General features: G+C 42.7%; 1 protein-coding gene across 1 annotated transcript in view; it reads right to left on the bottom strand.

Annotated features, from left to right (window-relative positions):
* The window catches only part of CACNA1S (calcium voltage-gated channel subunit alpha1 S), a 676,496-nt gene that overhangs the window by 636,320 nt on the left and 13,779 nt on the right, over positions 1 to 26,397 (bottom strand). Inside the window, exon 3 of the mRNA XM_075263101.1 lies at positions 22,144 to 22,283. Coding sequence (XP_075119202.1) covers positions 22,144 to 22,283 — 140 coding nt within the window. The remainder of the gene's footprint in view (positions 1 to 22,143; positions 22,284 to 26,397) is intronic.

The following is a 26,397-nucleotide window of genomic DNA, read 5'->3' as shown; positions in this document are numbered from 1 at the left end:
TGCTCTACTCACTGCAAGGGCCAAAAACGCTGCTTTTTAAAGGCACTACTCACTCCAAGGGCCAAAAGCACTGTATTTTTAAAGGCTCTACTCATGCCAAGGGCCAAAAGCACTGTATTTTAAAGGCTCTACTCACTCCAAGGGCCAAAAACACTGCTTTTTAAAGGCTGTACTCACGTCAAGGGCCAAAAGCTCTGTATTTTAAAGGCTCTACTCACTGCAAGGGACAAAAATGCTGCTTTTTAAAGGCACTACTCACTCCAAGGGCCAAAAGCACTGTATTTAAAGGCTCTACTCATGCCAAGGGCCAAAAACACTGCTTTTTAAAGGCTCTACTCACTCCAAGGGCCAAAAGCACTGTATTTTAAAGGCTCTACTCACGCCAAGGGCCAAAAACACTGCTTTTTAAAGGCTGTACTCATGTCAAGGGCCAAAAGCACTGTATTTTAAAGGCTCTACTCACGCCGAGGGACAAAAGCACTGTATTTTAAAGGCTCTACTCACTCCAAGGGCCAAAAACACTGCTTTTTAAAGGCTCTACTCACTCCATGGGCCAAAAGCACTGTATTTTTAAGGCTCTATTCACTCCAAGGGCCTAAAGCACTGTATTTTAAAGGCTCTACTCACTGCAAGGGCCAAAAACGCTGCTTTTTAAAGGCACTACTCACTCCAAGGGCCAAAAGCACTGTATTTTAAAGCTCTACTCATGCCAAAGGCCAAAAACACTGCTTTTTAAAGGCTGTACTCACGTCAAGGGCCAAAAGCACTGTATTTTAAAGGCTCTACTCACACCGAGGGACAAAAGCTCTATATTTAAAAGGCTCTACTCACTCCAAGGGCCAAAAACACTACTTTGTAACGGCTCTACTCACTCCATGGGCCAAAAGCACTGTATTTTTAAGGCTCTATTCACTCCAAGGGCCAAAAGCACTGTATTTTAAAGGCTCTACTCACTGCAAGGGCCAAAAACGCTGCTTTTAAAGGCACTACTCACTGCAAGGGCCAAAAGCACTGTATTTTTAAGGCTCTATTCACTCCAAGGGCCAAAAGCACTGTATTTTAAAGGCTCTACTCACTGCAAGGGACAAAAATGCTGCTTTTTAAAGGCACTACTCACTCTAAGGGCCGGCCAAAAGCACTGTATTTTAAAGGCTCTACTCATGCCAAGGGCCAAAAACACTGCTTTTTAAAGGCTCTACTCACTCCAAGGGCCAAAAGCACTGTATTTTAAAGGCTCTACTCACGCCAAGGGCCAAAAACACTGCTTTTTAAAGGCTGTACTCACGTCAAGGGCCAAAAGCACTGTATTTTAAAGGCTCTACTCACTCCAAGGGCCAAAAACACTGCTTTTTAAAGGCTCTACTCACTGCAAGGGCCAAAAACGCTGCTTTTTAAAAGGCACTACTCACTGCAAGGGCCAAAAGCACTGTATTTTAAAGGCTCTACTCATGCCAAGGGCCAAAAGCACTGTATTTTAAAGGCTCTACTCACTGCAAGGGACAAAAATGCTGCTTTTTAAAAGCACTACTCACTCCAAGGGCCAAAAGCACTGTATTTTAAAAGCTCTACTCATGCCAAGGGCCAAAAACACTGCTTTTTAAAGGCTCTACTCACGCCAAGGGCCAAAAACACTGCTTTTTAAAGGCTGTACTCACGTCAAGGGCCAAAAGCACTGTATTTTAAAGGCTCTACTCACACCGAGGGACAAAAGCACTGTATTTTAAAGGCTCTACTCACTCCAAGGGCCAAAAACACTGCTTTTTAAGGCTCTACTCACTCCATGGGCCAAAAGCAGTGTATTTTTAAGGCTCTATTCACTCCAAGGGCCAAAAGCACTGTATTTTAAAGGCTCTACTCACTCCAAGGGCCAAAAACACTGCTGTTTAGAGGCTCTACTCACTCCATGGGCCAAAAGCACTGCATTTTTAAGGCTCTATTCACTCCAAGGGCCAAAAGCACTGTATTTTAAAGGCTCTACTCACTGCAAGGGACAAAATTTCTGCTTTTTAAAGGCACTACTCACTCCAAGGGCCGGCCAAAAACACTGTATTTTAAAGGCTCTACTCATGCCAAGGGCCAAAAACACAGCTTTTTAAAGGCTCTACTCACTCCAATGGCCAAAGGCACTGTATTTTAAAGGCTCTACTCACGCCAAGGGCCAAAAACACTGCTTTTTAAAGGCTGTACTCACGTCAAGGGCCAAAAGCACTGTATTTTAAAGGCTCTACTCACACCGAGGGACAAAAGCACTGTATTTTAAAGGCTCTACTCACTCCAAGGGCCAAAAACACTGCTTTTTAAAGGCTCTACTCACTCCATGGGCCAAAAGCACTGTATTTTAAGGCTCTATTCTCTCCAAGGGCCAAAAGCACTGTATTTTAAAGGCTCTACTCACTGCAAGGGCCAAAACGCTGCTTTTAAAGGCACTACTCACTCCAAGGGCCAAAAGCACTGTATTTTAAAGGCTCTACTCATGCCAAGGGCCAAAAGCACTGTATTTTAAAGGCTCTACTCACGCCAAGGGCCAAAAACACTGCTTTTTAAAGGCTGTACTCACGTCAAGGGCCAAAAGCACTGTATTTTAAAGGCTCTACTCACTGCAAGGGACAAAAATGCTGCTTTTTAAAGGCACTACTCACTCCAAGGGCCAAAAGCACTGTATTTTAAAGGCTCTACTCATGCCAAGGGCCAAAAACACTGCTTTTTAAAGGCTCTACTCACTCCAAGGGCCAAAAGCACTGTATTTTAAAGGCTCTACTCACGCCAAGAGCCAAAAACACTGCTTTTTAAAGGCTGTACTCATGTCAAGGGGCAAAAGCACTGTATTTTAAAGGCTCTACTCACGCCGAGGGACAAAAGCACTGTATTTTAAAGGCTCTACTCACTGCAAGGGCCAAAAACGCTGCTTTTTAAAGGCACTACTCACTCCAAGGGCCAAAAGCACTGTATTTTAAAGGCTCTACTCATGCCAAAGGCCAAAAGCACTGTATTTTAAAGGCTCTACTCACTCCATGGGCCAAAAGCACTGTATTTTTAAGGCTCTATTCACTCCAAGGGCCTAAAGCACTGTATTTTAAAGGCTCTACTCACTGCAAGGGCCAAAAACGCTGCTTTTTAAAGGCACTACTCACTCCAAGGCCAAGAGCACTGTATTTTAAAGGCTCTACTCATGCCAAAGGCCAAAAGCACTGTATTTTAAAGGCTCTACTCACGCCGAGGGACAAAAGCACTATATTTTAAAGGCTCTACTCACTCCAAGGGCCAAAAACACTGCTGTTTAAAGGCTCTACTCATGCCAAGGGCCAAAAACACTGCTTTTTAAAGGCTCTACTCACTCCAATGGCAAAAAGCACTGTATTTTAAAGGCTGTACTCACTCCAAGGGCCAAAACACTGCCTTTTAAAGGCTCTTCTCACTCCAAGGGCCAAAAGCACTGTATCCGAAAGGCTCTACTCATGCTAAGGGCCAAAAACACTGCTTTTTAAAGGCTCTACTCACTCCAAGGGCCAAAAGCACTGTATTTTAAAGGCTCAACTCACTCCAAGGGCCAAAAACACTGCTGTTTAGAGGCTCTACTCACTCCATGGGCCAAAAGCACTGCATTTTTAAGGCTCTATTCACTCCAAGGGCCAAAAGCACTGTATTTTTAAAGGCTCTACTCACTGCAAGGGACAAAATGCTGCTTTTTAAAGGCACTACTCACTCTAAAGGCCGGCCAAAAGCACTGTATTTTAAAGGCTCTACTCATGCCAAGGGCCAAAAACACTGCTTTTTAAAGGCTCTACTCACTCCAAGGGCCAAAAGCACTGTATTTTAAAGGCTCTACTCACGCCAAGGGCCAAAAACACTGCTTTTTAAAGGCTGTACTCACGTCAAGGGCCAAAAGCACTGTATTTTAAAGGCTCTACTCACTCCAAGGGCCAAAAACACTGCTTTTTAAAGGCTCTACTCACTCCATGGGCCAAAAAGCACTGTATTTTTAAGGCTCTATTCACTCCAAGGGCCAAAAACACTGTATTTTAAAGGCTCTACTCACTGCAAGGGCCAAAAACGCTGCTTTTAAAGGCACTACTCACTCCAAGGGCCAAAAGCACTGTATTTTAAAGGCTCTACTCATGCCAAGGGCCAAAAGCACTGTATTTTAAAGGCTCTACTCACTGCAAGGGACAAAAATGCTGCTTTTTAAAAGCACTACTCACTCCAAGGGCCAAAAGCACTGTATTTTAAAGGCTCTACTCATGCCAAGGGCCAAAAACACTGCTTTTTAAAGGCTCTACTCACGCCAAGGGCCAAAAACACTGCTTTTTAAAGGCTGTACTCACGTCAAGGGCCAAAAGCACTGTATTTTAAAGGCTCTACTCACACCGAGGGACAAAATCACTGTATTTTAAAGGCTCTACTCACTCCAAGGGCCAAAAACACTGCTTTTTAAAGGCTCTACTCACTCCATGGGCCAAAAGCACTGTATTTTTAAGGCTCTATTCACTCCAAGGGCCAAAAGCACTGTATTTTAAAGGCTCTACTCACTGCAAGGGCCAAAAACGCTGCTTTTTAAAGGCACTACTCACTCCAAGGGCCAAAAGCACTGTATTTTAAAGGCTCTACTCATGCCAAGGGCCAAAAGCACTGTATTTTAAAGGCTCTACTCACGCCAAGGGCCAAAAACACTGCTTTTTAAAGGCTGTACTCACGTCAAGGGCCAAAAGCACTGTATTTTAAAGGCTCTACTCACTGCAAGGGACAAAAATGCTGCTTTTTAAAGGCACTACTCACTCCAAGGGCCAAAAGCACTGTATTTTAAAGGCTCTACTCATGCCAAGGGCCAAAAACACTGCTTTTTAAAGGCTCTACTCACTCCAAGGGCCAAAAGCACTGTATTTTAAAGGCTCTACTCACGCCAAGGGCCAAAAACACTGCTTTTTAAAGGCTGTACTCATGTCAAGGGCCAAAAGCACTGTATTTTAAAGGCTCTACTCACGCCGAGGGACAAAAGCACTGTATTTTAAAGGCTCTACTCACTCCAAGGGCCAAAAACACTGCTTTTTAAAGGCTCTACTCACTCCATGGGCCAAAAGCACTGTATTTTTAAGGCTCTATTCACTCCAAGGGCCTAAAGCACTGTATTTTAAAGGCTCTACTCACTGCAAGGGCCAAAAACGCTGCTTTTAAAGGCACTACTCACTCCAAGGGCCAAAAGCACTGTATTTTAAAGGCTCTACTCATGCCAAAGGCCAAAAACACTGCTTTTTAAAGGCTGTTACTCACGTCAAGGGCCAAAAGCACTGTATTTTAAAGGCTCTACTCACACCGAGGGACAAAAGCTCTATATTTAAAAGGCTCTACTCACTCCAAGGGCCAAAAACACTACTTTGTAACGGCTCTACTCACTCCATGGGCCAAAAGCACTGTATTTTTAAGGCTCTATTCACTCCAAGGGCCAAAAGCACTGTATTTTAAAGGCTCTACTCACTGCAAGGGCCAAAAACGCTGCTTTTTAAAGGCACTACTCACTGCAAGGGCCAAAAGCACTGTATTTTAAAGGCTCTACTCATGCCAAGGCCAAAAGCACTGTATTTTAAAGGCTCTACTCACGCCAAGGGCCAAAAACACTGCTTTTTAAAGGCTGTACTCACGTCAAGGGCCAAAAGCACTGTATTTTAAAGGCTCTACTCACTGCAAGGGACAAAAATGCTGCTTTTTAAAGGCACTACTCACTCCAAGGGCCAAAAGCACTGTAATTTTAAAGGGCTCTACTCATGCCAAGGGCCAAAAACACTGCTTTTTAAAGGCTCTACTCACTCCAAGGGCCAAAAGCACTGTATTTTAAAGGCTCTACTCACGCCAAGGGCCAAAAACACTGCTTTTTAAAGGCTGTACTCATGTCAAGGGCCAAAAGCACTGTATTTTAAAGGCTCTACTCACGCCGAGGGACAAAAGCACTGTATTTTAAAGGCTCTACTCACTCCAAGGGCCAAAAACACTGCTTTTTAAAGGCTCTACTCACTCCATGGGCCAAAAGCACTGTATTTTTAAGGCTCTATTCACTCCAAGGGCCAAAAGCACTGTATTTTAAAGGCTCTACTCATGCCAAGGGCCAAAAGCACTGTATTTTAAAGGCTCTACTCACTGCAAGGGACAAAAATGCTGCTTTTTAAAAGCACTACTCACTCCAAGGCCAAAAGCACTGTATTTTAAAGGCTCTACTCATGCCAAGGGCCAAAAACACTGCTTTTTAAAGGCTCTACTCACGCCAAGGGCCAAAAACACTGCTTTTTAAAGGCTGTACTCACGTCAAGGGCCAAAAGCACTGTATTTTAAAGGCTCTACTCACACCGAGGGACAAAAGCACTGTATTTTAAAGGCTCTACTCACTCCAAGGGCCAAAAACACTGCTTTTTAAAGGCTCTACTCACTCCATGGGCCAAAAGCAGTGTATTTTTAAGGCTCTATTCACTCCAAGGGCCAAAAGCACTGTATTTTAAAGGCTCTACTCACTCCAAGGGCCAAAAAACACTGCTGTTTAGAGGCTCTACTCACTCCATGGGCCAAAAGCACTGCATTTTTAAGGCTCTATTCACTCCAAGGGCCAAAAGCACTGTATTTTAAAGGCTCTACTCACTGCAAGGGACAAAAATGCTGCTTTTTAAAGGCACTACTCACTCCAAGGGCCGGCCAAAAACACTGTATTTTAAAGGCTCTACTCATGCCAAGGGCCAAAAACACAGCTTTTTAAAGGCTCTACTCACTCAATGGCCAAAAGCACTGTATTTTAAAGGCTCTACTCACGCCAAGGGCCAAAAACACTGCTTTTTAAAGGCTGTACTCACGTCAAGGCCAAAAGCACTGTATTTTAAAGGCTCTACTCACACTGAGGGACAAAAGCACTGTATTTTAAAGGCTCTACTCACTCCAAGGGCCAAAAACACTGCTTTTTAAAGGCTCTACTCACTCCATGGGCCAAAAGCACTGCATTTTAAGGCTCTATTCACTCCAAGGGCCAAAAGCACTGTATTTTAAAGGCTCTACTCACTGCAAGGGCCAAAAACGCTGCTTTTTAAAGACACTACTCACTCCAAGGGCCAAAAGCACTGTATTTTAAAGGCTCTACTCATGCCAAGGGCCAAAAGCACTGTATTTTAAAGGCTCTACTCACGCCAAGGGCCAAAAACACTGCTTTTTAAAGGCTGTACTCACGTCAAGGGCCAAAAGCACTGTATTTTAAAGGCTCTACTCACACCGAGGGACAAAAGCACTGTATTTTAAAGGCTCTACTCACTCCAAGGGGCCAAAAACACTGCTTTTTAAGGCTCTACTCACTCCATGGGCCAAAAGCACTGTATTTTTAAGGCTCTATTCACTCCAAGGGCCAAAAGCACTGTATTTTAAAGGCTCTACTCACTGCAAGGGCCAAAAACGCTGCTTTTTAAAGGCACTACTCACTCCAAGGGCCAAAAGCACTGTATTTTAAAGGCTCTACTCATGCCAAGGGCCAAAAGCACTGTATTTTAAGGCTCTACTCACTCCAAGGGCCAAAAACACTGCTTTTTAAAGGCTGTACTCACGTCAAGGGCCAAAAGCTCTGTATTTTAAAGGCTCTACTCACTGCAAGGGACAAAAATGCTGCTTTTTAAAGGCACTACTCACTCCAAGGGCCAAAAGCACTGTATTTTAAAGGCTCTACTCATGCCAAGGGCCAAAAACACTGCTTTTTAAAGGCTCTACTCACTCCAAGGGCCAAAAGCACTGTATTTTAAAGGCTCTACTCACGCCAAGGGCCAAAAACACTGCTTTTTAAAGGCTGTACTCATGTCAAGGGCCAAAAGCACTGTATTTTAAAGGCTCTACTCACGCCGAGGGACAAAAGCACTGTATTTTAAAGGCTCTACTCACTCCAAGGGCCAAAAACACTGCTTTTTAAAGGCTCTACTCACTCCATGGGCCAAAAGCACTGTATTTTTAAGGCTCTATTCACTCCAAGGGCCTAAAGCACTGTATTTTAAAGGCTCTACTCATGCCAAGGGCCAAAAGCACTGTATTTTAAAGGCTCTACTCACTGCAAGGGACAAAAATGCTGCTTTTTAAAAGCACTACTCACTCCAAGGGCCAAAAGCACTGTATTTTAAAGGCTCTACTCATGCCAAGGGCCAAAAACACTGCTTTTTAAAGGCTCTACTCACGCCAAGGGCCAAAAACACTGCCTTTTTAAAGGCTGTACTCACGTCAAGGGCCAAAAGCACTGTATTTTAAAGGCTCTACTCACACCGAGGGACAAAAGCACTGTATTTTAAAGGCTCTACTCACTCCAAGGGCCAAAAACACTGCTTTTTAAAGGCTCTACTCACTCCATGGGCCAAAAGCAGTGTATTTGTAAGGCTCTATTCACTCCAAGGCCAAAAGCACTGTATTTTAAAGTCTCTACTCACTCCAAGGGCCAAAAACACTGCTGTTTAGAGGCTCTACTCACTCCATGGGCCAAAAGCACTGCATTTTTAAGGCTCTATTCACTCCAGGGCCAAAAGCACTGTATTTTAAAGGCTCTACTCACTGCAAGGGACAAAAATGCTGCTTTTTAAAGGCACTACTCACTCCAAGGGCCGGCCAAAAACACTGTATTTTAAAGGCTCTACTCATGCCAAGGGCCAAAAACACTGCTTTTTAAAGGCTCTACTCATGCCAAGGGCCAAAAACACTGCTTTTTAAAGGCTGTACTCACGTCAAGGGCCAAAAGCACTGTATTTAAAGGCTCTACTCACACCGAGGGACAAAAGCACTGTATTTTAAAGGCTCTACTCACTCCAAGGGCCAAAAACACTGCTTTTTAAAGGCTCTACTCACTCCATGGGCAAAAGCACTGTATTTTTAAGGCTCTATTGACTCCACGGGCCTAAAGCACTGTATTTTAAAGGCTCTACTCACTGCAAGGGCCAAAAACGCTGCTTTTTAAAGGCACTACTCACTCCAAGGGCCAAAAGCACTGTATTTTAAAGGCTCTACTCATGCCAAGGGCCAAAAGCACTGTATTTTAAAGGCTCTACTCACGCCAAGGGCCAAAAACACTGCTTTTTAAAGGCTGTACTCACGTCAAGGCCAAAAGCACTGTATTTTAAAGGCTCTACTCACTGCAAGGGACAAAAATGCTGCTTTTTAAAGGCACTACTCACTCCAAGGGCCAAAAGCACTGTATTTTAAAGGCTCTACTCATGCCAAGGGCCAAAAACACTGCTTTTAAAGGCTCTACTCACTCCAAGGGCCAAAAGCACTGTATTTTAAAGGCTCTACTCACGCCAAGGGCCAAAAACACTGCTTTTTAAAGGCTGTACTCATGTCAAGGGCCAAAAGCACTGTATTTTAAAGGCTCTACTCACGCCGAGGGACAAAAGCACTGTATTTTAAAGGCTCTACTCACTCCAAGGGCCAAAAACACTGCTTTTTAAAGGCTCTACTCACTCCATGGGCCAAAAGCACTGTATTTTTAAGGCTCTATTCACTCCAAGGGCCTAAAGCACTGTATTTTAAAGGCTCTACTCACTACAAGGGCCAAAAACGCTGCTTTTTAAAGGCACTACTCACTCCAAGGGCCAAAAGCACTGTATTTTAAAGGCTCTACTCATGCCAAAGGCCAAAAGCACTGTATTTTAAAGGCTCTACTCACGCCGAGGGACAAAAGCACTATATTTTAAAGGCTCTACTCACTCCAAGGGCCAAAAACACTGCTGTTTAAAAGCTCTACTCATGCCAAGGGCCAAAAACACTGCTTTTTAAAGGCTCTACTCACTCCAATGGCAAAAAGCACTGTATTTTAAAGGCTGTACTCACTCCAAGGGCCAAAACACTGCCTTTTAAAGGCTCTTCTCACTCCAAGGGCCAAAACACTGCTTTTTAAAGGCTCTACTCACTCCATGGGCCAAAAGCACTGTATTTTTAAGGCTCTATTCACTCCAAGGGCCTAAAGCACTGTATTTTAAAGGCTCTACTCACTGCAAGGGCCAAAAACGCTGCTTTTTAAAGGCACTACTCACTCCAAGGGCCAAAAGCACTGTATTTTAAAGGCTCTACTCATGCCAAAGGCCAAAAGCACTGTATTTTAAAGGCTCTACTCACGCCGAGGGACAAAAGCACTATATTTTAAAGGCTCTACTCACTCCAAGGGCCAAAAACACTGCTGTTTAAAGGCTCTACTCATGCTAAGGGCCAAAAACACTGCTTTTTAAAGGCTCTACTCACTCCAAGGGCCAAAAGCACTGTATTTTAAAGGCTCAACTCACTCCAAGGGCCAAAAACACTGCTGTTTAGAGGCTCTACTCACTCCATGGGCCAAAAGCACTGCATTTTTAAGGCTCTATTCACCAAGGGCCAAAAGCACTGTATTTTAAAGGCTCTACTCACTGCAAGGGACAAAAATGCTGCTTTTTAAAGGCACTACTCACTCTAAGGGCCGGCCAAAAGCACTGTATTTTAAAGGCTCTACTCATGCCAAGGGCCAAAAACACTGCTTTTTAAAGGCTCTACTCACTCCAAGGGCCAAAAGCACTGTATTTTAAAGGCTCTACTCACGCCAAGGGCCAAAAACACTGCTTTTTAAAGGCTGTACTCACGTCAAGGGCCAAAAGCACTGTATTTTAAAGGCTCTATTCACTCCAAGGGCCAAAAACACTGCTTTTTAAAGGCTCCACTCACTCCATGGGCCAAAAGCACTGTATTTTTAAGGCTCTATTCACTCCAAGGGCCAAAAACACTGTATTTTAAAGGCTCTACTCACTGCAAGGGCCAAAAACGCTGCTTTTTAAAGGCACTACTCACTCCAAGGGCCAAAAGCACTGTATTTTAAAGGCTCTACTCATGCCAAGGGCCAAAAGCACTGTATTTTAAAGGCTCTACTCACTGCAAGGGACAAAAATGCTGCTTTTTAAAAGCACTACTCACTCCAAGGGCCAAAAGCACTGTATTTTGAAGGCTCTACTCATGCCAAGGGCCAAAAACACTGCTTTTTAAAGGCTCTACTCACGCCAAGCGCCAAAAACACTGCTTTTTAAAGGCTGTACTCACGTCAAGGGCCAAAAGCACTGTATTTTAAAGGCTCTACTCACACCGAGGGACAAAAGCACTGTATTTTAAAGGCTCTACTCACTCCAAGGGCCAAAAACACTGCTTTTTAAAGGCTCTACTCACTCCATGGGCCAAAAGCAGTGTATTTTTAAGGCTCTATTCACTCCAAGGGCCAAAAGCACTGTATTTTAAAGGCTCTACTCACTCCAAGGGCCAAAAACACTGCTGTTTAGAGGCTCTACTCACTCCATGGGCCAAAAGCACTGCATTTTTAAGGCTCTATTCACTCCAAGGGCCAAAAGCACTGTATTTTAAAGGCTCTACTCACTGTAAGGGACAAAAATGCTGCTTTTTAAAGGCTGTACTCATGTCAAGGGCCAAAAGCACTGTATTTTAAAGGCTCTACTCACACCGAGGGACAAAAGCACTGTATTTTAAAGGCTCTACTCACTCCAAGGGCCAAAAACACTGCTTTTTAAAGGCTCTACTCACTCCATGGGCCAAAAGCACTGTATTTTTAAGGCTCAATTCACTCCAAGGGCCAAAAGCACTGTATTTTAAAGGCTCTACTCACTGCAATGGCCAAAAACGCTGCTTTTTAAAGGCACTACTCACTCCAAGGGCCAAAAGCACTGTATTTTAAAGGCTCTACTCATGCCAAGGGCCAAAAGCACTGTATTTTAAAGGCTCTACTCACGCCAAGGGCCAAAAACACTGCTTTTTAAAGGCTGTACTCACGTCAAGGGCCAAAAGCACTGTATTTTAAAGGCTCTACTCACTGCAAGGGACAAAAATGCTGCTTTTTAAAGGCACTACTCACTCCAAGGGCCAAAAGCACTGTATTTTAAAGGCTCTACTCATGCCAAGGGCCAAAAACACTGCTTTTTAAAGGCTCTACTCACTCCAAGGGCCAAAAGCACTGTATTTTAAAGGCTCTACTCACGCCAAGGGCCAAAAACACTGCTTTTTAAAGGCTGTACTCATGTCAAGGGCCAAAAGCACTGTATTTTAAAGGCTCTACTCACGCCGAGGGACAAAAGCACTGTATTTTAAAGGCTCTACTCACTCCAAGGGCCAAAAACACTGCTTTTTAAAGGCTCTACTCACTCCATGGGCCAAAAGCACTGTATTTTTAAGGCTCTATTCACTCCAAGGGCCTAAAGCACTGTATTTTAAAGGCTCTACTCACTGCAAGGGCCAAAAACGCTGCTTTTTAAAGGCACTACTCACTCCAAGGGCCAAAAGCACTGTATTTTAAAGGCTCTACTCATGCCAAAGGCCAAAAGCACTGTATTTTAAAGGCTCTACTCACGCCGAGGGACAAAAGCACTATATTTTAAAGGCTCTACTCACTCCAAGGGCCAAAAACACTGCTGTTTAAAGGCTCTACTCATGCCAAGGGCCAAAAACACTGCTTTTTAAAGGCTCTACTCACTCCAATGGCAAAAAGCACTGTATTTTAAAGGCTGTACTCACTCCAAGGGCCAAAACACTGCCTTTTAAAGGCTCTTCTCACTCCAAGGGCCAAAAGCACTGTATCCGAAAGGCTCTACTCATGCTAAGGGCCAAAAACACTGCTTTTTAAAGGCTCTACTCACTCCAAGGGCCAAAAGCACTGTATTTTAAAGGCTCTACTCATGCCAAGGGCCAAAAGCACTGTATTTTAAAGGCTCTACTCACTGCAAGGGACAAAAATGCTGCTTTTTAAAAGCGCTACTCACTCCAAGGGCCAAAAGCACTGTATTTTGAAGGCTCTACTCATGCCAAGGGCCAAAAGCACTGCTTTTTAAAGGCTCTACTCACGCCAAGCGCCAAAAACACTGCTTTTTAAAGGCTGTACTCACGTCAAGGGCCAAAAGCACTGTATTTTAAAGGCTCTACTCACACCGAGGGACAAAAGCACTGTATTTTAAAGGCTCTACTCACTCCAAGGGCCAAAAACACTGCTTTTTAAAGGCTCTACTCACTCCATGGGCCAAAAGCAGTGTATTTTTAAGGCTCTATTCACTCCAAGGGCCAAAAGCACTGTATTTTAAAGGCTCTACTCACTCCAAGGGCCAAAAACACTGCTGTTTAGAGGCTCTACTCACTCCATGGGCCAAAAGCACTGCATTTTTAAGGCTCTATTCACTCCAAGGGCCAAAAGCACTGTATTTTAAAGGCTCTACTCACTGTAAGGGACAAAAATGCTGCTTTTTAAAGGCTGTACTCATGTCAAGGGCCAAAAGCACTGTATTTTAAAGGCTCTACTCACACCGAGGGACAAAAGCACTGTATTTTAAAGGCTCTACTCACTCCAAGGGCCAAAAACACTGCTTTTTAAAGGCTCTACTCACTCCATGGGCCAAAAGCACTGTATTTTTAAGGCTCAATTCACTCCAAGGGCCAAAAGCACTGTATTTTAAAGGCTCTACTCACTGCAAGGGCCAAAAACGCTGCTTTTTAAAGGCACTACTCACTCCAAGGGCCAAAAGCACTGTATTTTAAAGGCTCTACTCATGCCAAGGGCCAAAAGCACTGTATTTTAAAGGCTCTACTCACGCCAAGGGCCAAAAACACTGCTTTTTAAAGGCTGTACTCACGTCAAGGGCCAAAAGCACTGTATTTTAAAGGCTCTACTCACTGCAAGGGACAAAAATGCTGCTTTTTAAAGGCACTACTCACTCCAAGGGCCAAAAGCACTGTATTTTAAAGGCTCTACTCATGCCAAGGGCCAAAAACACTGCTTTTTAAAGGCTCTACTCACTCCAAGGGCCAAAAGCACTGTATTTTAAAGGCTCTACTCACGCCAAGGGCCAAAAACACTGCTTTTTAAAGGCTGTACTCATGTCAAGGGCCAAAAGCACTGTATTTTAAAGGCTCTACTCACGCCGAGGGACAAAAGCACTGTATTTTAAAGGCTCTACTCACTCCAAGGGCCAAAAACACTGCTTTTTAAAGGCTCTACTCACTCCATGGGCCAAAAGCACTGTATTTTTAAGGCTCTATTCACTCCAAGGGCCTAAAGCACTGTATTTTAAAGGCTCTACTCACTGCAAGGGCCAAAAACGCTGCTTTTTAAAGGCACTACTCACTCCAAGGGCCAAAAGCACTGTATTTTAAAGGCTCTACTCATGCCAAAGGCCAAAAGCACTGTATTTTAAAGGCTCTACTCACGCCGAGGGACAAAAGCACTATATTTTAAAGGCTCTACTCACTCCAAGGGCCAAAAACACTGCTGTTTAAAGGCTCTACTCATGCCAAGGGCCAAAAACACTGCTTTTTAAAGGCTCTACTCACTCCAATGGCAAAAAGCACTGTATTTTAAAGGCTGTACTCACTCCAAGGGCCAAAACACTGCCTTTTAAAGGCTCTTCTCACTCCAAGGGCCAAAAGCACTGTATCCGAAAGGCTCTACTCATGCTAAGGGCCAAAAACACTGCTTTTTAAAGGCTCTACTCACTCCAAGGGCCAAAAGCACTGTATTTTAAAGGCTCTACTCATGCCAAGGGCCAAAAACACAGCTTTTTAAACGCTCTACTCACTCCAAGGGCCAAAAGCACTGTATTTTAAAGGCTCTACTCACGCCAAGGGCCAAAAACACTGCTTTTTAAAGGCTGTACTCTCGTCAAGAGCCAAAAGCACTATATTTTAAAGGCTCTACTCACGCCGAGGGACAAAAGCACTGTATTTTAAAGGCTCTACTCACTCCAAGGGCCAAAAACACTGCTGTTTAAAGGCTCTACTCACGCCAAGGGCCAAAAACACTGCATTTTAAAGGCTCTACTCATGCTATGGGCCAAAAACACTGCTTTTTAAAGGCTCTACTCACTCCAATGGCAAAAAGCACTGTATTTTAAAGGCTGTACTCACTCCAAGGGCCAAAACACTGCCTTTTAAAGGCTCTACTCACTCCAAGGGCCAAAAGCACTGTATTCGAAAGGCTCTACTCATGCTAAGGGCCAAAAACACTGCTTTTTAAAGGCTCTACTCACTCCAAGGGCCAAAAGCACTGTATTTTAAAGGCTCTACTCACGCCAAGGGCCAAAAACACTGCTTTTTAAAGGCTGTACTCACGTCAAGGGCCAAAAGCACTATATTTTAAAGGCTCTACTCACGCCGAGGGACAAAAGCACTGTATTTTAAAGGCTCTACTCACTCCAAGGGCCAAAAACACTGCTGTTTAAAGGCTCTACTCACGCCAAGGGCCAAAAACACTGCATTTTAAAGGCTCTACTCATGCTAAGGGCCAAAAACGCTGCTTTTTAAAGGCTCTACTCACTCCAATGGCAAAAAGTACTGTATTTTAAAGGCTGTACTCACTCCAAGGGCCAAAACACTGCCTTTTAAAGGCTCTACTCACTCCAAGGGCCAAAAGCACTGTATCCGAAAGGCTCTACTCATGCTAAGGGCCAAAAACACTGCTTTTTAAAGGCTCTACTCACTCCAAGGGCCAAAAGCACTGTATTTTAAAGCCTCTACTCACTCCATGGGCCAAAAACACTGCTGTTTAAGGGCTCTACTCATGCCAAGGGACAAAAACACTGCTTTTTAAAGGCTCTACTCACTCCAAGGGCAAAAAACACTGTATCTGAAAGGCTCTACTCACTCCAAGGGCCAAAAGCACTGTATTTTAAAGGCTCTACTCATGCCAAGGGCCTAAAGCACTGTATTTAAAGGCTCTACTCATGCCAAGGGACAAAAACATTGCTTTTTAAAGGCTCTACTCACGCCAAGGGCCAAAAGCACTGTATTTTAAAGGCTCTACTCACGCCAAGGGCCAAAAACACTGCTTTTTATAGGCTCTACTCACTCCAAGGGCCAAAAACACTGCTGTTTAAAGGCTCTACTAACGCCAAGGGCCAAAACCACTGCTTTTTAAAGGCTGTACTCACTCTACGGGCCAAAAACTAAATCTCTGCTGTTTAAAGGCTCAATTCACCCAAGACCAACAAATCTTTGCTGGTGCAAGGCTTAACTAAGTTAAAGGGCCTAAAACTCTGCAGGTAAAAGGCTGAAGTCACCATAGGGCCTCAATCTCTGCTGGTAGCTCAGCTTAAGGGCCTGTAACTTAATTTGGAAGGGCTCACGTTAAGGGCCATAAAAGTGAATTTTGGGAGGTCTTACCACATCACACACACACACACACATCCACAATGACAGTTCAGGGTGGGTACTGATGGATTTCCCATTGCCTATTCCATCTGTGGTTGTCATGGGCAACGTTATTTAAAGCTTTGCTTGTTACTGTTTCTTTAGCTTGAATTTGGGTTTCTATCCATCCAATTGAGGAAGAAAGAAGGTTTCCAGGTATTTTCCCACTTTTGATAGAGGTTGTTTTGAGTGTGGAAAGTGTGTAGTTGATAGACTGTGATAGTGGAGTAAAACTGTGACTTCGGCTTGTTAGATGCCCCCAGGCATGCTTCCCCTTCTGTCCCAGTTGCATTGCAGAGGTGTTGGCATCATTTACTGAGGTGTGATAGTGGACTTGGTGACCCTCCTGAGTCGAATGGTGGGATCCCCTGAAACAAAGCATTTTCTCCCATAGACTATAATGGGGTCCGATATTACGAAACGAATAATGAATATCGAATATTTTACTGTTCGCTCATCTCTAGTTATTTCTAAACAGGGTGGTTTGGAACATTGTAAATATAAAGGGCCATTAGAAGGCTATATGAATATAACTGGGGTTGTTATTATTATAAGGAGGCATTAGGGGAGCAGTATTTATGTCAGGGAGCATAATATAAGGGGGGGATTTAAATCAAGGAGCACTTGGGTTTTATTACAGGGGTCTTCCAGCTCATTTTTTTGATGATGAGTCCTTGAGATAGATCATAAATAATAAATTAGGTGTTATGACAATTGGGACCCCACTGATCAGCTGTTTGAAGGGGACATGGAACATGTACTGACACAGTAACTCTTTCTCTGTTTATATTGTATGCTGTACTGTATTATAGTAACTGTTTTGATTTATAGAAATGTATAGGATGAGGCTATAGCTAGATTGCATGGCCACTATGAAATGAACGATACAATGTATACAAAGAAGGGCTCATGGTGCTTGTACATGTACTGTGATCCCCTTAAAACAGCTGATCAGTGGGGTTCCTGGGTGTCAGAAATAGAGTGATTTGTTTTTACTGGAAAAGAAGGCAAAGATGTTTGTGTTGCAACTTTACAGAGACAAGTCGCAACTGGAAGAAGTCCTGGCACTCCATGGCGGTCCAGTCCAGATAGAGACAGAATGTAAATGATTACAGTCCAAGACGTAATCTGTAAGTCATGAAATGTTTCCTGTGCCTGTATTCACCTAAAATTGTCTGCAGAGCACTGTGTAGAGCTGCTATACATCATAATACAGTCATCGTATATTGATAATATTGGTAGACTAGAGTTGGGAGCTCACTTGAATGTATTTGCTCCCCTGGGCTGAACCCTCAGCTATGCCTCAGGTCGAAGACAATGATGAAGCAGGGTGTGAAGGATCTCACTTTGCCAAGGCACTTGGCACACCCACAATCACTTTTCTCACCATTCACTCACTCCCTGTGAGTGCCTGAGTTCATAGGATAATATGAATTGAGCTTTATAATTTTTGTATATACAGTCCTATGAAAAAGTTTGGGCACCCCTATTAATCTTAATCATTTTTAGTTCTAAATATTTTGGTATTTGCAACAGCCATTTCAGTTTGATATATCTAATAACTGATGGACACAGTAATATTTCAGGATTGAAATGAGGTTTATTGTACTAACAGAAAATGTGCAATATGCATTAAACCAAAATTTGACCGGTGCAAAAGTATGGGCACCTCAACAGAAAAGTGACATTAATATTTAGTAGATCCTCCTTTTGCAAAGATAACAGCCTCTAGTCGCTTCCTGTAGCTCTTAATCAGTCCCTGGATCCTGGATGAAGGTATTTTGGACAAACAATTCAAGTTCAGTTAAGTTAGATGGTCACCGAGCATGGACAGCCCGCTTCAAATCATCCCACAGATGTTCAATGATATTCAGGTCTGGGGACTGGGATGGCCATTCCAGAACATTGTAATTGTTCCTCTGCATGAATGCCTGAGGATTTGGAGCGGTGTTTTGGATCATTGTCTTGCTGAAATATCCATCCCCGGCGTAATTTCAACTTCGTCACTGATTCTTGAACATTATTCTCAAGAATCTGCTGATACTGAGTGGAATCCATGCGACCCTCAACTTTAACAAGATTCCTGGTGCTGGCATTGGCCACACAGCCCCAAAGCATGATGGAACCTCCACCAAATTTTACAGTGGGTAGCATGTGTTTTTCTTGGAATGCTGTTTCTTTTTGGACGCCATGCATAACGCCTTTTTTTTATAACCAAACAACTCAATTTTTGTTTCCAAAATGAAGCTGCCTTGTCCAAATGTGCTTTTTCATACCTCATACCTATTTGTGGCGTACGTGCAGAAACGGCTTCTTTCTCATCACTCTCCCATACAGCTTCTATTTGTGCAAAGTGCGCTGTATAGTTGACCGATGCACAGTGACACCATCTGTAGCAAGATGATGCTGCAGCTCTTTGGAGGTGGTCTGTGGATTGTCCTTGACTGTTCTCACCATTCTTCTTCTCTGCCTTTCTGATATTTTTCTTGGCCTGCCACTTCTGGGCTTAACAAGAACTGTCCCTGTGGTCTTCCATTTCCTTACTATGTTCCTCACAGTGGAAACTGACAGGGTAAATCTCTGAGACAACATTTTGTATCCTTCCCCTGAACAACTATGTTGAACAATCTTTGTTTTCAGATCATTTGAGAGCGGGCTGTCCATGTTCGGCGACCATCAAACTTAACTGAACTTGAATTGTTTTGTAGAAAGAAATGGTCCAAAATACCTTCATCCAGGATCCAGGAACTGATTAAAAGCTACAGGAAGCGACTAGGGCTGTTATCTTTGCAAAAGGAGGATCTACTAAATATTAATGTCACTTTTCTGTTGAGGTGCCCATATTTTTGCACCGGTCAAATTTTGGTTTAATGCATATTGCGCATTTTCTGTTAGTACAATAAACCTCATTTCAATCCTGAAATATTACTGTGTCCATCAGTTATTAGATATATCAAACTGAAATGGCTGTTGCAAACACCAAAATATTTAGAACTAAAAATGATTAAGATTAATAGGGGTGCCCAAACTTTTTCATAGGACTGTATTTATTAATCCGAGTGGGTCTGTCCTAGTCACTAACATATACAGAAATCTATCTATCTATCTATCTATCTATCTATCTATTTATTTTGTAGGCAGGTGGAGGGAAAGGTTGTGGAGGGAAGATATATCCCACTAAGATGGCACCTCTCCACTAGGTATTGGATGAATCCAGTTGTGTCTTTTACTTGCCTGACAACTAGTTCCAAGGTCCCGCAGCTACAAAATATATATATATATATATATATATATATATATATATATATATATATATATGGTATATCAGTGGATGTCAAGCAAATACAGGTAAAAGCACAATACAAATGTTGACAAATGTCAGGTAATGCACTTTGGTCAACGTAATAAAATGTATGATTATGTACTTAATAGGATATCGTCACTCCTTAGAAAGAGACCACCATTTAGGTGTGTGGAGTCTTATTAAGCCATTTTGCGCTCCACTGTGTAAAGGAACATGAGAAAAATATGCAAATCTGTCTTCCATGATGTAATTAGGAAGACAGTGCCTCAGTCATGTAGCCCAATAGAGGGCGCTGCCTGAGGATATGCAAATCTGTCTTCCATGATGTAATTAAGGAGTGACAATATCCTCTTAACCCTGTCTAGAAGCCTCTCACCTCTGCCAAGTCAGTCTTCTCTGCGCAGGGCTGATGAGATCCAATCAGATCGAAACAGCTGTCTTTGGCTGAGAGACTGTACTTGGTAAAAAACCACATCATTGCACTGCAGCAAAGGCCTCTGGGAAGGTCGGGCATGATGTTAAAGGGAGTGCCCTCCATTGGGCTGCATGACTGAGGCACTGTCTTCCTAATTAGATCATAGAAGACAGATTTGCATATCCTCAGGCAGTGCCCTCTATTGGGCTGCATGACTGAGGCACTGTCTTCCTATATACATCATGGAAGGCAGATTTGCAGATTTTTCCTATGTACTTAATCGTAAATTACTGGGTAAGACTGCCAATGAAAAAGACTTGGGGATTTTGGTGGACAGCAAGCTTACCTTTAGTGACCAGTGTAAGGCAGCTGCTGCCGCCAAGGCAAATAAAATTATGGGATGCATCAAAAGAGGTCTAGATTCTCATGCCAAGGACATAGTTATGCCTCTATACAAATCACTGGTACGGCCACACTTAGGATATTGTGCGCAATTTTGGGCCCCGATATACAAGACATATATACAAGACGATATACAAACATAAGTGAACTTGAAAAAGTGCAAAGATGGGCAACCAAAATGATTAGGGGGCCTCATTTATGCCTTTTAGTGTCTTTTGTTTTGTTTAGTACCTGTTTTGTTTAGTACCTGTTATTTTACTGCCTCTGCTCATGTTTGCAGTGTCATATTACTTACCTTTGCTTATTTTCGTGGCCCATTTGTTATTAATAACATGTACATTTATATCTTTCTTGTTCTGTTCAAAAATCTTTAATAAAAATTATTGAAACAAAATGATTAGGGGAATGGGTGGATTGGAGTACAACGATAGATTAACAAACTTGGGGTTATTCAGTTTAGAGAAAAGACGTCTACAGGGAGATCTAATAATAATCGTTTTACTCCTAGGCCTGTGACAGTGACAAGGGGACATCCACTGCGTCTAGAGGAGAGAAAGTTTCACTAGAAACATAGAAGGGGATTCTTCACAGTAAGAACAGCGAGGCTCTGGAACTCTCTGCCCCAGGAAGTGGTGATGGTGGATTCATTAAACAAGTTTAAAGAGAGCCTGGATGCCTTTGTTGAAAATAAAAATATTACAGGTTATCGACTCTAGATTTTAAGGACACATTGATCCAATCGGGAAGGAATTTTTTCCCCTGAAATGGGGTAATTGGCATAAGCCTGTAGGATTATAGGTTGAAATTGATGGACTAATGTCTTTCTCCAACCTCATCTACTATGTAGCTATGTAACTACGTATGTAACAATACAGAAAATTAAATTGGATTAAAAGAATAGAAAATGATAATACCAAACAAATTTGTGTCTGGTTCGCTGAGGCATAACTCCTAGGCATCTGAGGGTGCTTGCTTAAGTCAGTCAAAGAGCATGTGTCCCCTACATGCTGTCCAGGAATCAAGAAGCGATCTTTGTCCCTCTGGGAAGACCATTTAACTCTCTGTCTACTTCCTGAGTGATGTCAGTAGGGGGGGAAGTCCAGCCCTCCATCCTGAAATCCTGAAACCATTTGGGGAATGAGTTCAATGTCTGGACCTTTTCCCTGCTCCCAAAAATACCTTGTGTGGATTTGGAGCATTCGGCTTTGCCTTACACATCAGGGGAATTTAACCTCAGGCAGGCATTATACTATGTGAGGGCCACAAAGGGGACATCATAATTTGTGCAAGTTGGGTATTTCTAAGTGTTGATGATGGGGGGGGGGGGCACTTATGAAAACTTTGCACTGGGCAATGTGTTAAAACTTCCCTGCTCCAGTCCAAAACATTTCAGTACCTTTTTTTAAAATTGATAATTCTTCACAGAGAGAATGGAACCTCAGAACTCATGTTGGCTGCTTCCCTGATCAGCCAGCTCCTAGATACAATGTTCTTCCCCTGCATCTAAAGGACTGCCCTTAGAACTGAACTGACCATCACATCCACAATGTGGCTTTTACATATTATCATCAGGCTTTTATCCATGAAATAAAATGAACACTAGAATTCTAGAGGCCATAAAAATTACTGTAGTGAATGCTAGTATGGGTCATCACTTACACATCGCTTTTATCCATGAAATAACATGAACACTAGAATTCTAGAGGCCATAACATACACTTACACAATGCTAGTATGGGTCATCAAATCACACATCACTTTTATCCATGAAATAACATGAACACTAGAATTCTAGAGGCCATAAAAATTACTGTAGTGAATGCTAGTATGGGTCATCACTTACCCTAGAGACACAATCGTGAAGTCAAGTATATTCCATCCATTGCGAAGATAAGCATCTGTATGTAATATGAATCCGTATGCTACAATCTTCAATAATGCTTCAATTGTGAATATAAACAGAAATATATATTCAACCTTCTCCTGCAAATAAGTGAACACAACATAATTAAGATAAAAAAAAGGTATTTTGTGAAGCTTAAAACTTTTGGGAATTAGCTGTTCAGCACTAGTATCGGGACAGCAGCAAGCAAGGCCGCATGCCCGCATCGCAGTTGTGTTCCGGACAGCATCGCGCATCGCAGATGAGTTCCGGATAGCATCGGCTTCAGCAGTATTCACACACATACACACACAGCTAATTGTAAGTGGATATACTTTATTTTGTAATTGCCGGCAGAGCTGCTCTGGACATGTATATCGGGACAGTAGCAGCAGCAACATTGTAGTGAAAAAATGGACGCGTCGGGCTGTATTATATAACTCGTCTTAAACAGGAGGCATGAAATTAGCGATGTCTTTTAACAAATCTATGAACATTGTTGCTTTGGAATGATATTGTCGCCACATGAATTTGGCTAAATATGACTCCAGATGCTGGCGGGCTATTCCGCGCTGTTTTTTATTGTGCCATTTAGCACTTCCCCACAAACGTTCCACATTTTGCGTGTGGCAATGAGTGTTTGGGTCAACAAAATTGTTCTTGTGGTTCACTGTTAAATGGTCGTAGCCAGCAACTTGTAAGTCTACAGTATTATACCCCTTCCAGCAATCAGAGTATATTATACTCCCATCTGCCACGTTGGCTTTAATAGCAGCTATCAATGTTGTAGCTGATCTTTCTTACACACACTTTGCGGAGGTAATTATTCCAATCCACGAAGGTGTTGTGGTTCATCTTCAATTGCTGTTCACAAAACTCTAGGGATGTCAGCTCTTGGCACCAACAATATATGAAACGGGCAGCCGTAAGAAAAGGAATGTGTGAGTTGACAAAACAAGTTTGCGATGTCACACTTTTTTTTTTTTTTTTGTCACATGGACATTTGCTGTACCGCCATTTTGGGGATGCCTTGGCCAAAAAACACATTTTCATCTGGTGGTTACGAGCACAAAACCGTCTCTTATGGATCAGACCATTGGCTTGGAACAGTTCAATTGCTGATTTCTCATCTGCCGGTAAATCCCACAGCGTGTAATCCATGTGATGAAACTGCTGAAAACTGTGACTGAAACAACGGTGAGTATTGTGACTAAAGCTATGAACACACTAATTTGTCGCCTAATTTTTCTGTCAGCATCGGATCCTATACGATGCTGCTGCTACTGTCCCAATAATAGTGCTGAGCAGCACTGCTGGCAATTACTAAATAAAGTATATCCACTTACAATTAGCTGTGTGTGTGTGTGTGTGTGTGTGTGTGTGTGTGTGTGTGTGTGTGTGAGAATTCTGCTGAAGCCGATGCTGTCCGGAACTCATCTGCGATGCGCGATGCTGTCCGGGAAGCAACTGTGATGCGGGCATGCGGCCTTGCTTGCTGCTGTCCCAATACTAGTGCTGAACAGCTCTCCTGCCCGATAACGGAATAGTACCATCTTTTGTGTAGGAAAAAAAAAAGACTAGCCTTTTAAGTGCACCCCTGCTGAGGTAAGCTTCATGGACTACCTCTATATAATGCCCCCTTGAGTCCTAATTTAACAATATGTATATAATTAGTACTATTTGGGCCAGTATACATATCTGTGACATTGTACAATGTATTGTATACAATGAGTATTTAATTACTTTTTTGTATATATGCAGCCCTTATTATATGATCTGGTATTTCATTTTACATATAATGTGCTTTTTGTGATTGTGGTGTCATTCTGTGAATAGAGTTACATCTTTGAAGTCTAATGTCATCTATTTGTATTTGAAATGTAAAGATTGAGAGTTCTCATTAGATGATACATTTTTTTTTAATGGCTAACAAAAAATGATGACATATTGTAAGCTTTCGGAACTGCTGCTAGGTTCCTTCATCAAATCCACAGCACTGATGAAAATATACTAAAACTTAACATTTAAAGGGATTCTACCATTAAAAACCTCTTTTTTTTGTGGATAAGACGTCGGAATAACCTTTAGAAAGACTATTCGTCTCTTACCTTTAGATGTGATCTCCGCCGCGCCGTTCCTTAGTAATACCAGTTTTTACCGGTATGCAAATTAGTTCTCTCACAGCGATGGGGGTCGGCCCCAGCGCTGAAAATGCAATGAGGGCGTCCCCACTGCAGCTCGAAAACACAATCCTGCGACGCCTCTATCTTCGGCTGGATACTCCCCTTCTCTGACGTTTTCCTCCTGCGTCACCTCCGACACCTGCGCAGTTGTCTCTGCCATTGAGACACCAGCAGAGCCGAGTGTGAATGCCGGCCAGTGGCCAATTTTGGGAGCAAGAGCGGCCTCCCAAAAATGGCCGCCGGTTAGGGGACCTAACTACACCAGATTCATATACAGTGAGTGTAAAAGCAGCTCTCACGAGTATACATTCACATGAACTGCAGCACAAAGGTGCCTGAGTTTTATAGGTTGCCAAGATACATGCGAACTGCAGCACAGTGGTGTCCAAGTTCAGTAGGTAAGGGGGGGAAAAGGTCCGTTTACCCCCACATTCAAAACAGACAAACACATCCTCATACGCTAGTCAGTGAACAGCAGTCTGGGGAAAAATTTAAATATTTAATATATGGGAGTTGTAGTTTTGCAACAGCTGTATGGGGATGTATAGAGTATTTTTTTGCAGGGCCACATGTACGTTTTAGTTATATAATTTTGGGAAATGTCTATTGCTTAGATCACCTTTTATTTAAATCATAGGCAAAACAGTGAAAAAAAAAACCCGTCAGTTTGACACTTAGGCTCAGTAGGCTCCCGGCTGTCACAGGAACAGGTCAGCTCCTGCGACCTCGACGCAGGAGATGACCGCCGGCATCTCAGGGGTTTCGGTTTCGATCTGTCCCGATCGTCAACCCCCCGCAACGGTTTCGGGGGTTGCCGATGTTGGTAGTGGGCAGCCCGGGGTCTGATCAGTGACCCTGGGTCTGCCCCATGCTGTCCCCTCCACGTACCTGGTTGATCCTGCCAGGAATGGAAGCTGTCATCCCGTGCACAAGCTTCCTGTTCTCTGCAATACACGTGTAACACGTGTATTGCAGCTACATCTAGTGAAGCAGTGATCAGCAGATCACTGCTTCAATCCCCCATGGGGACAGAAAAAAAAAGTGATAAAGTAAAAATAAAAAAGTTTAAATAAGTTTAAAATAAATTAGAAATAAATAAAGCCCCAAAAATCCCATTTTCCCCATATAAAATGTTTCTTTAAGTAAAATAAAGAAAAATAGAAAAAAAACATTACATATTTGGTATCATCGCGTCTGTAATAACCTGAACAATAAAATTAAAACATTATTTAACCCGGGCGGCGAACATCATAAAAAAAAAACGTACAAAACCGTACAAAATAATGATTATTCACCACCTTTACCAATGGTCAGATGAAAACCAAAATGGTACCAATATAAAGCAGAGGTCATCCCGCAAAAAATAAGCCCTCAACCAGCTCTGTCTACCGAAAAATAAAAATGTTATGCCTTTCAGAAGATGAAAAGCAAAAATAATTGATTTTTTCCCCTAAATTGAATTTTATTCTGCACAAATAGCAATGCATTAAAAAATAATATAAATGAGGTATTGCCGTAACTGTACCAACCCGCAGAATAAAGGTAACATGTTACTTATGTTGTACGCTGCACGGGGGAAAAAAATGCTAAAAGCATTGCTTGAATTGATGTTTTCTTTTACATCCCACCCAGAAAGAGTTAATAAAATGTAGTCAATAAGTTACAGGCACCCCAAAATGGTGGCATTGAAAAGCACATCTAATACCGCAAACACCAATCCCTCATATGGCCACATTGCCAGAAAATAAAAATCTAGCTTGTACAATGTGAAGACAAAAACCCCAAAAGTCGCCAAATCATTAGGACATAAGTGGCTGCGACTAGAAGGAAATGTATAAGCTGTGCAATCGTTTTCAGGGGACACCCCATATTTAGAGCTTATGAGAGATAATACACCTGCGCTGATCCCCCAGAATGTCCCTCTTCCCCGTCCGTGTCATAGGAGCTAGTGGGAAAATAGAATGGGATTTGGTGTACCCAATTTACTCCGCACCGCTTACATAGTCACTTTGGGGTTACTAATGCTCACTAA

This window comes from Leptodactylus fuscus, chromosome 2 (genome assembly GCF_031893055.1).
Source record: "Leptodactylus fuscus isolate aLepFus1 chromosome 2, aLepFus1.hap2, whole genome shotgun sequence".
Lineage (NCBI taxonomy): Eukaryota > Metazoa > Chordata > Amphibia > Anura > Leptodactylidae > Leptodactylus > Leptodactylus fuscus.
The sequence above is the reverse complement of the archived record's forward strand: the minus strand, read 5'-3'. Positions and strand labels throughout refer to the sequence as shown.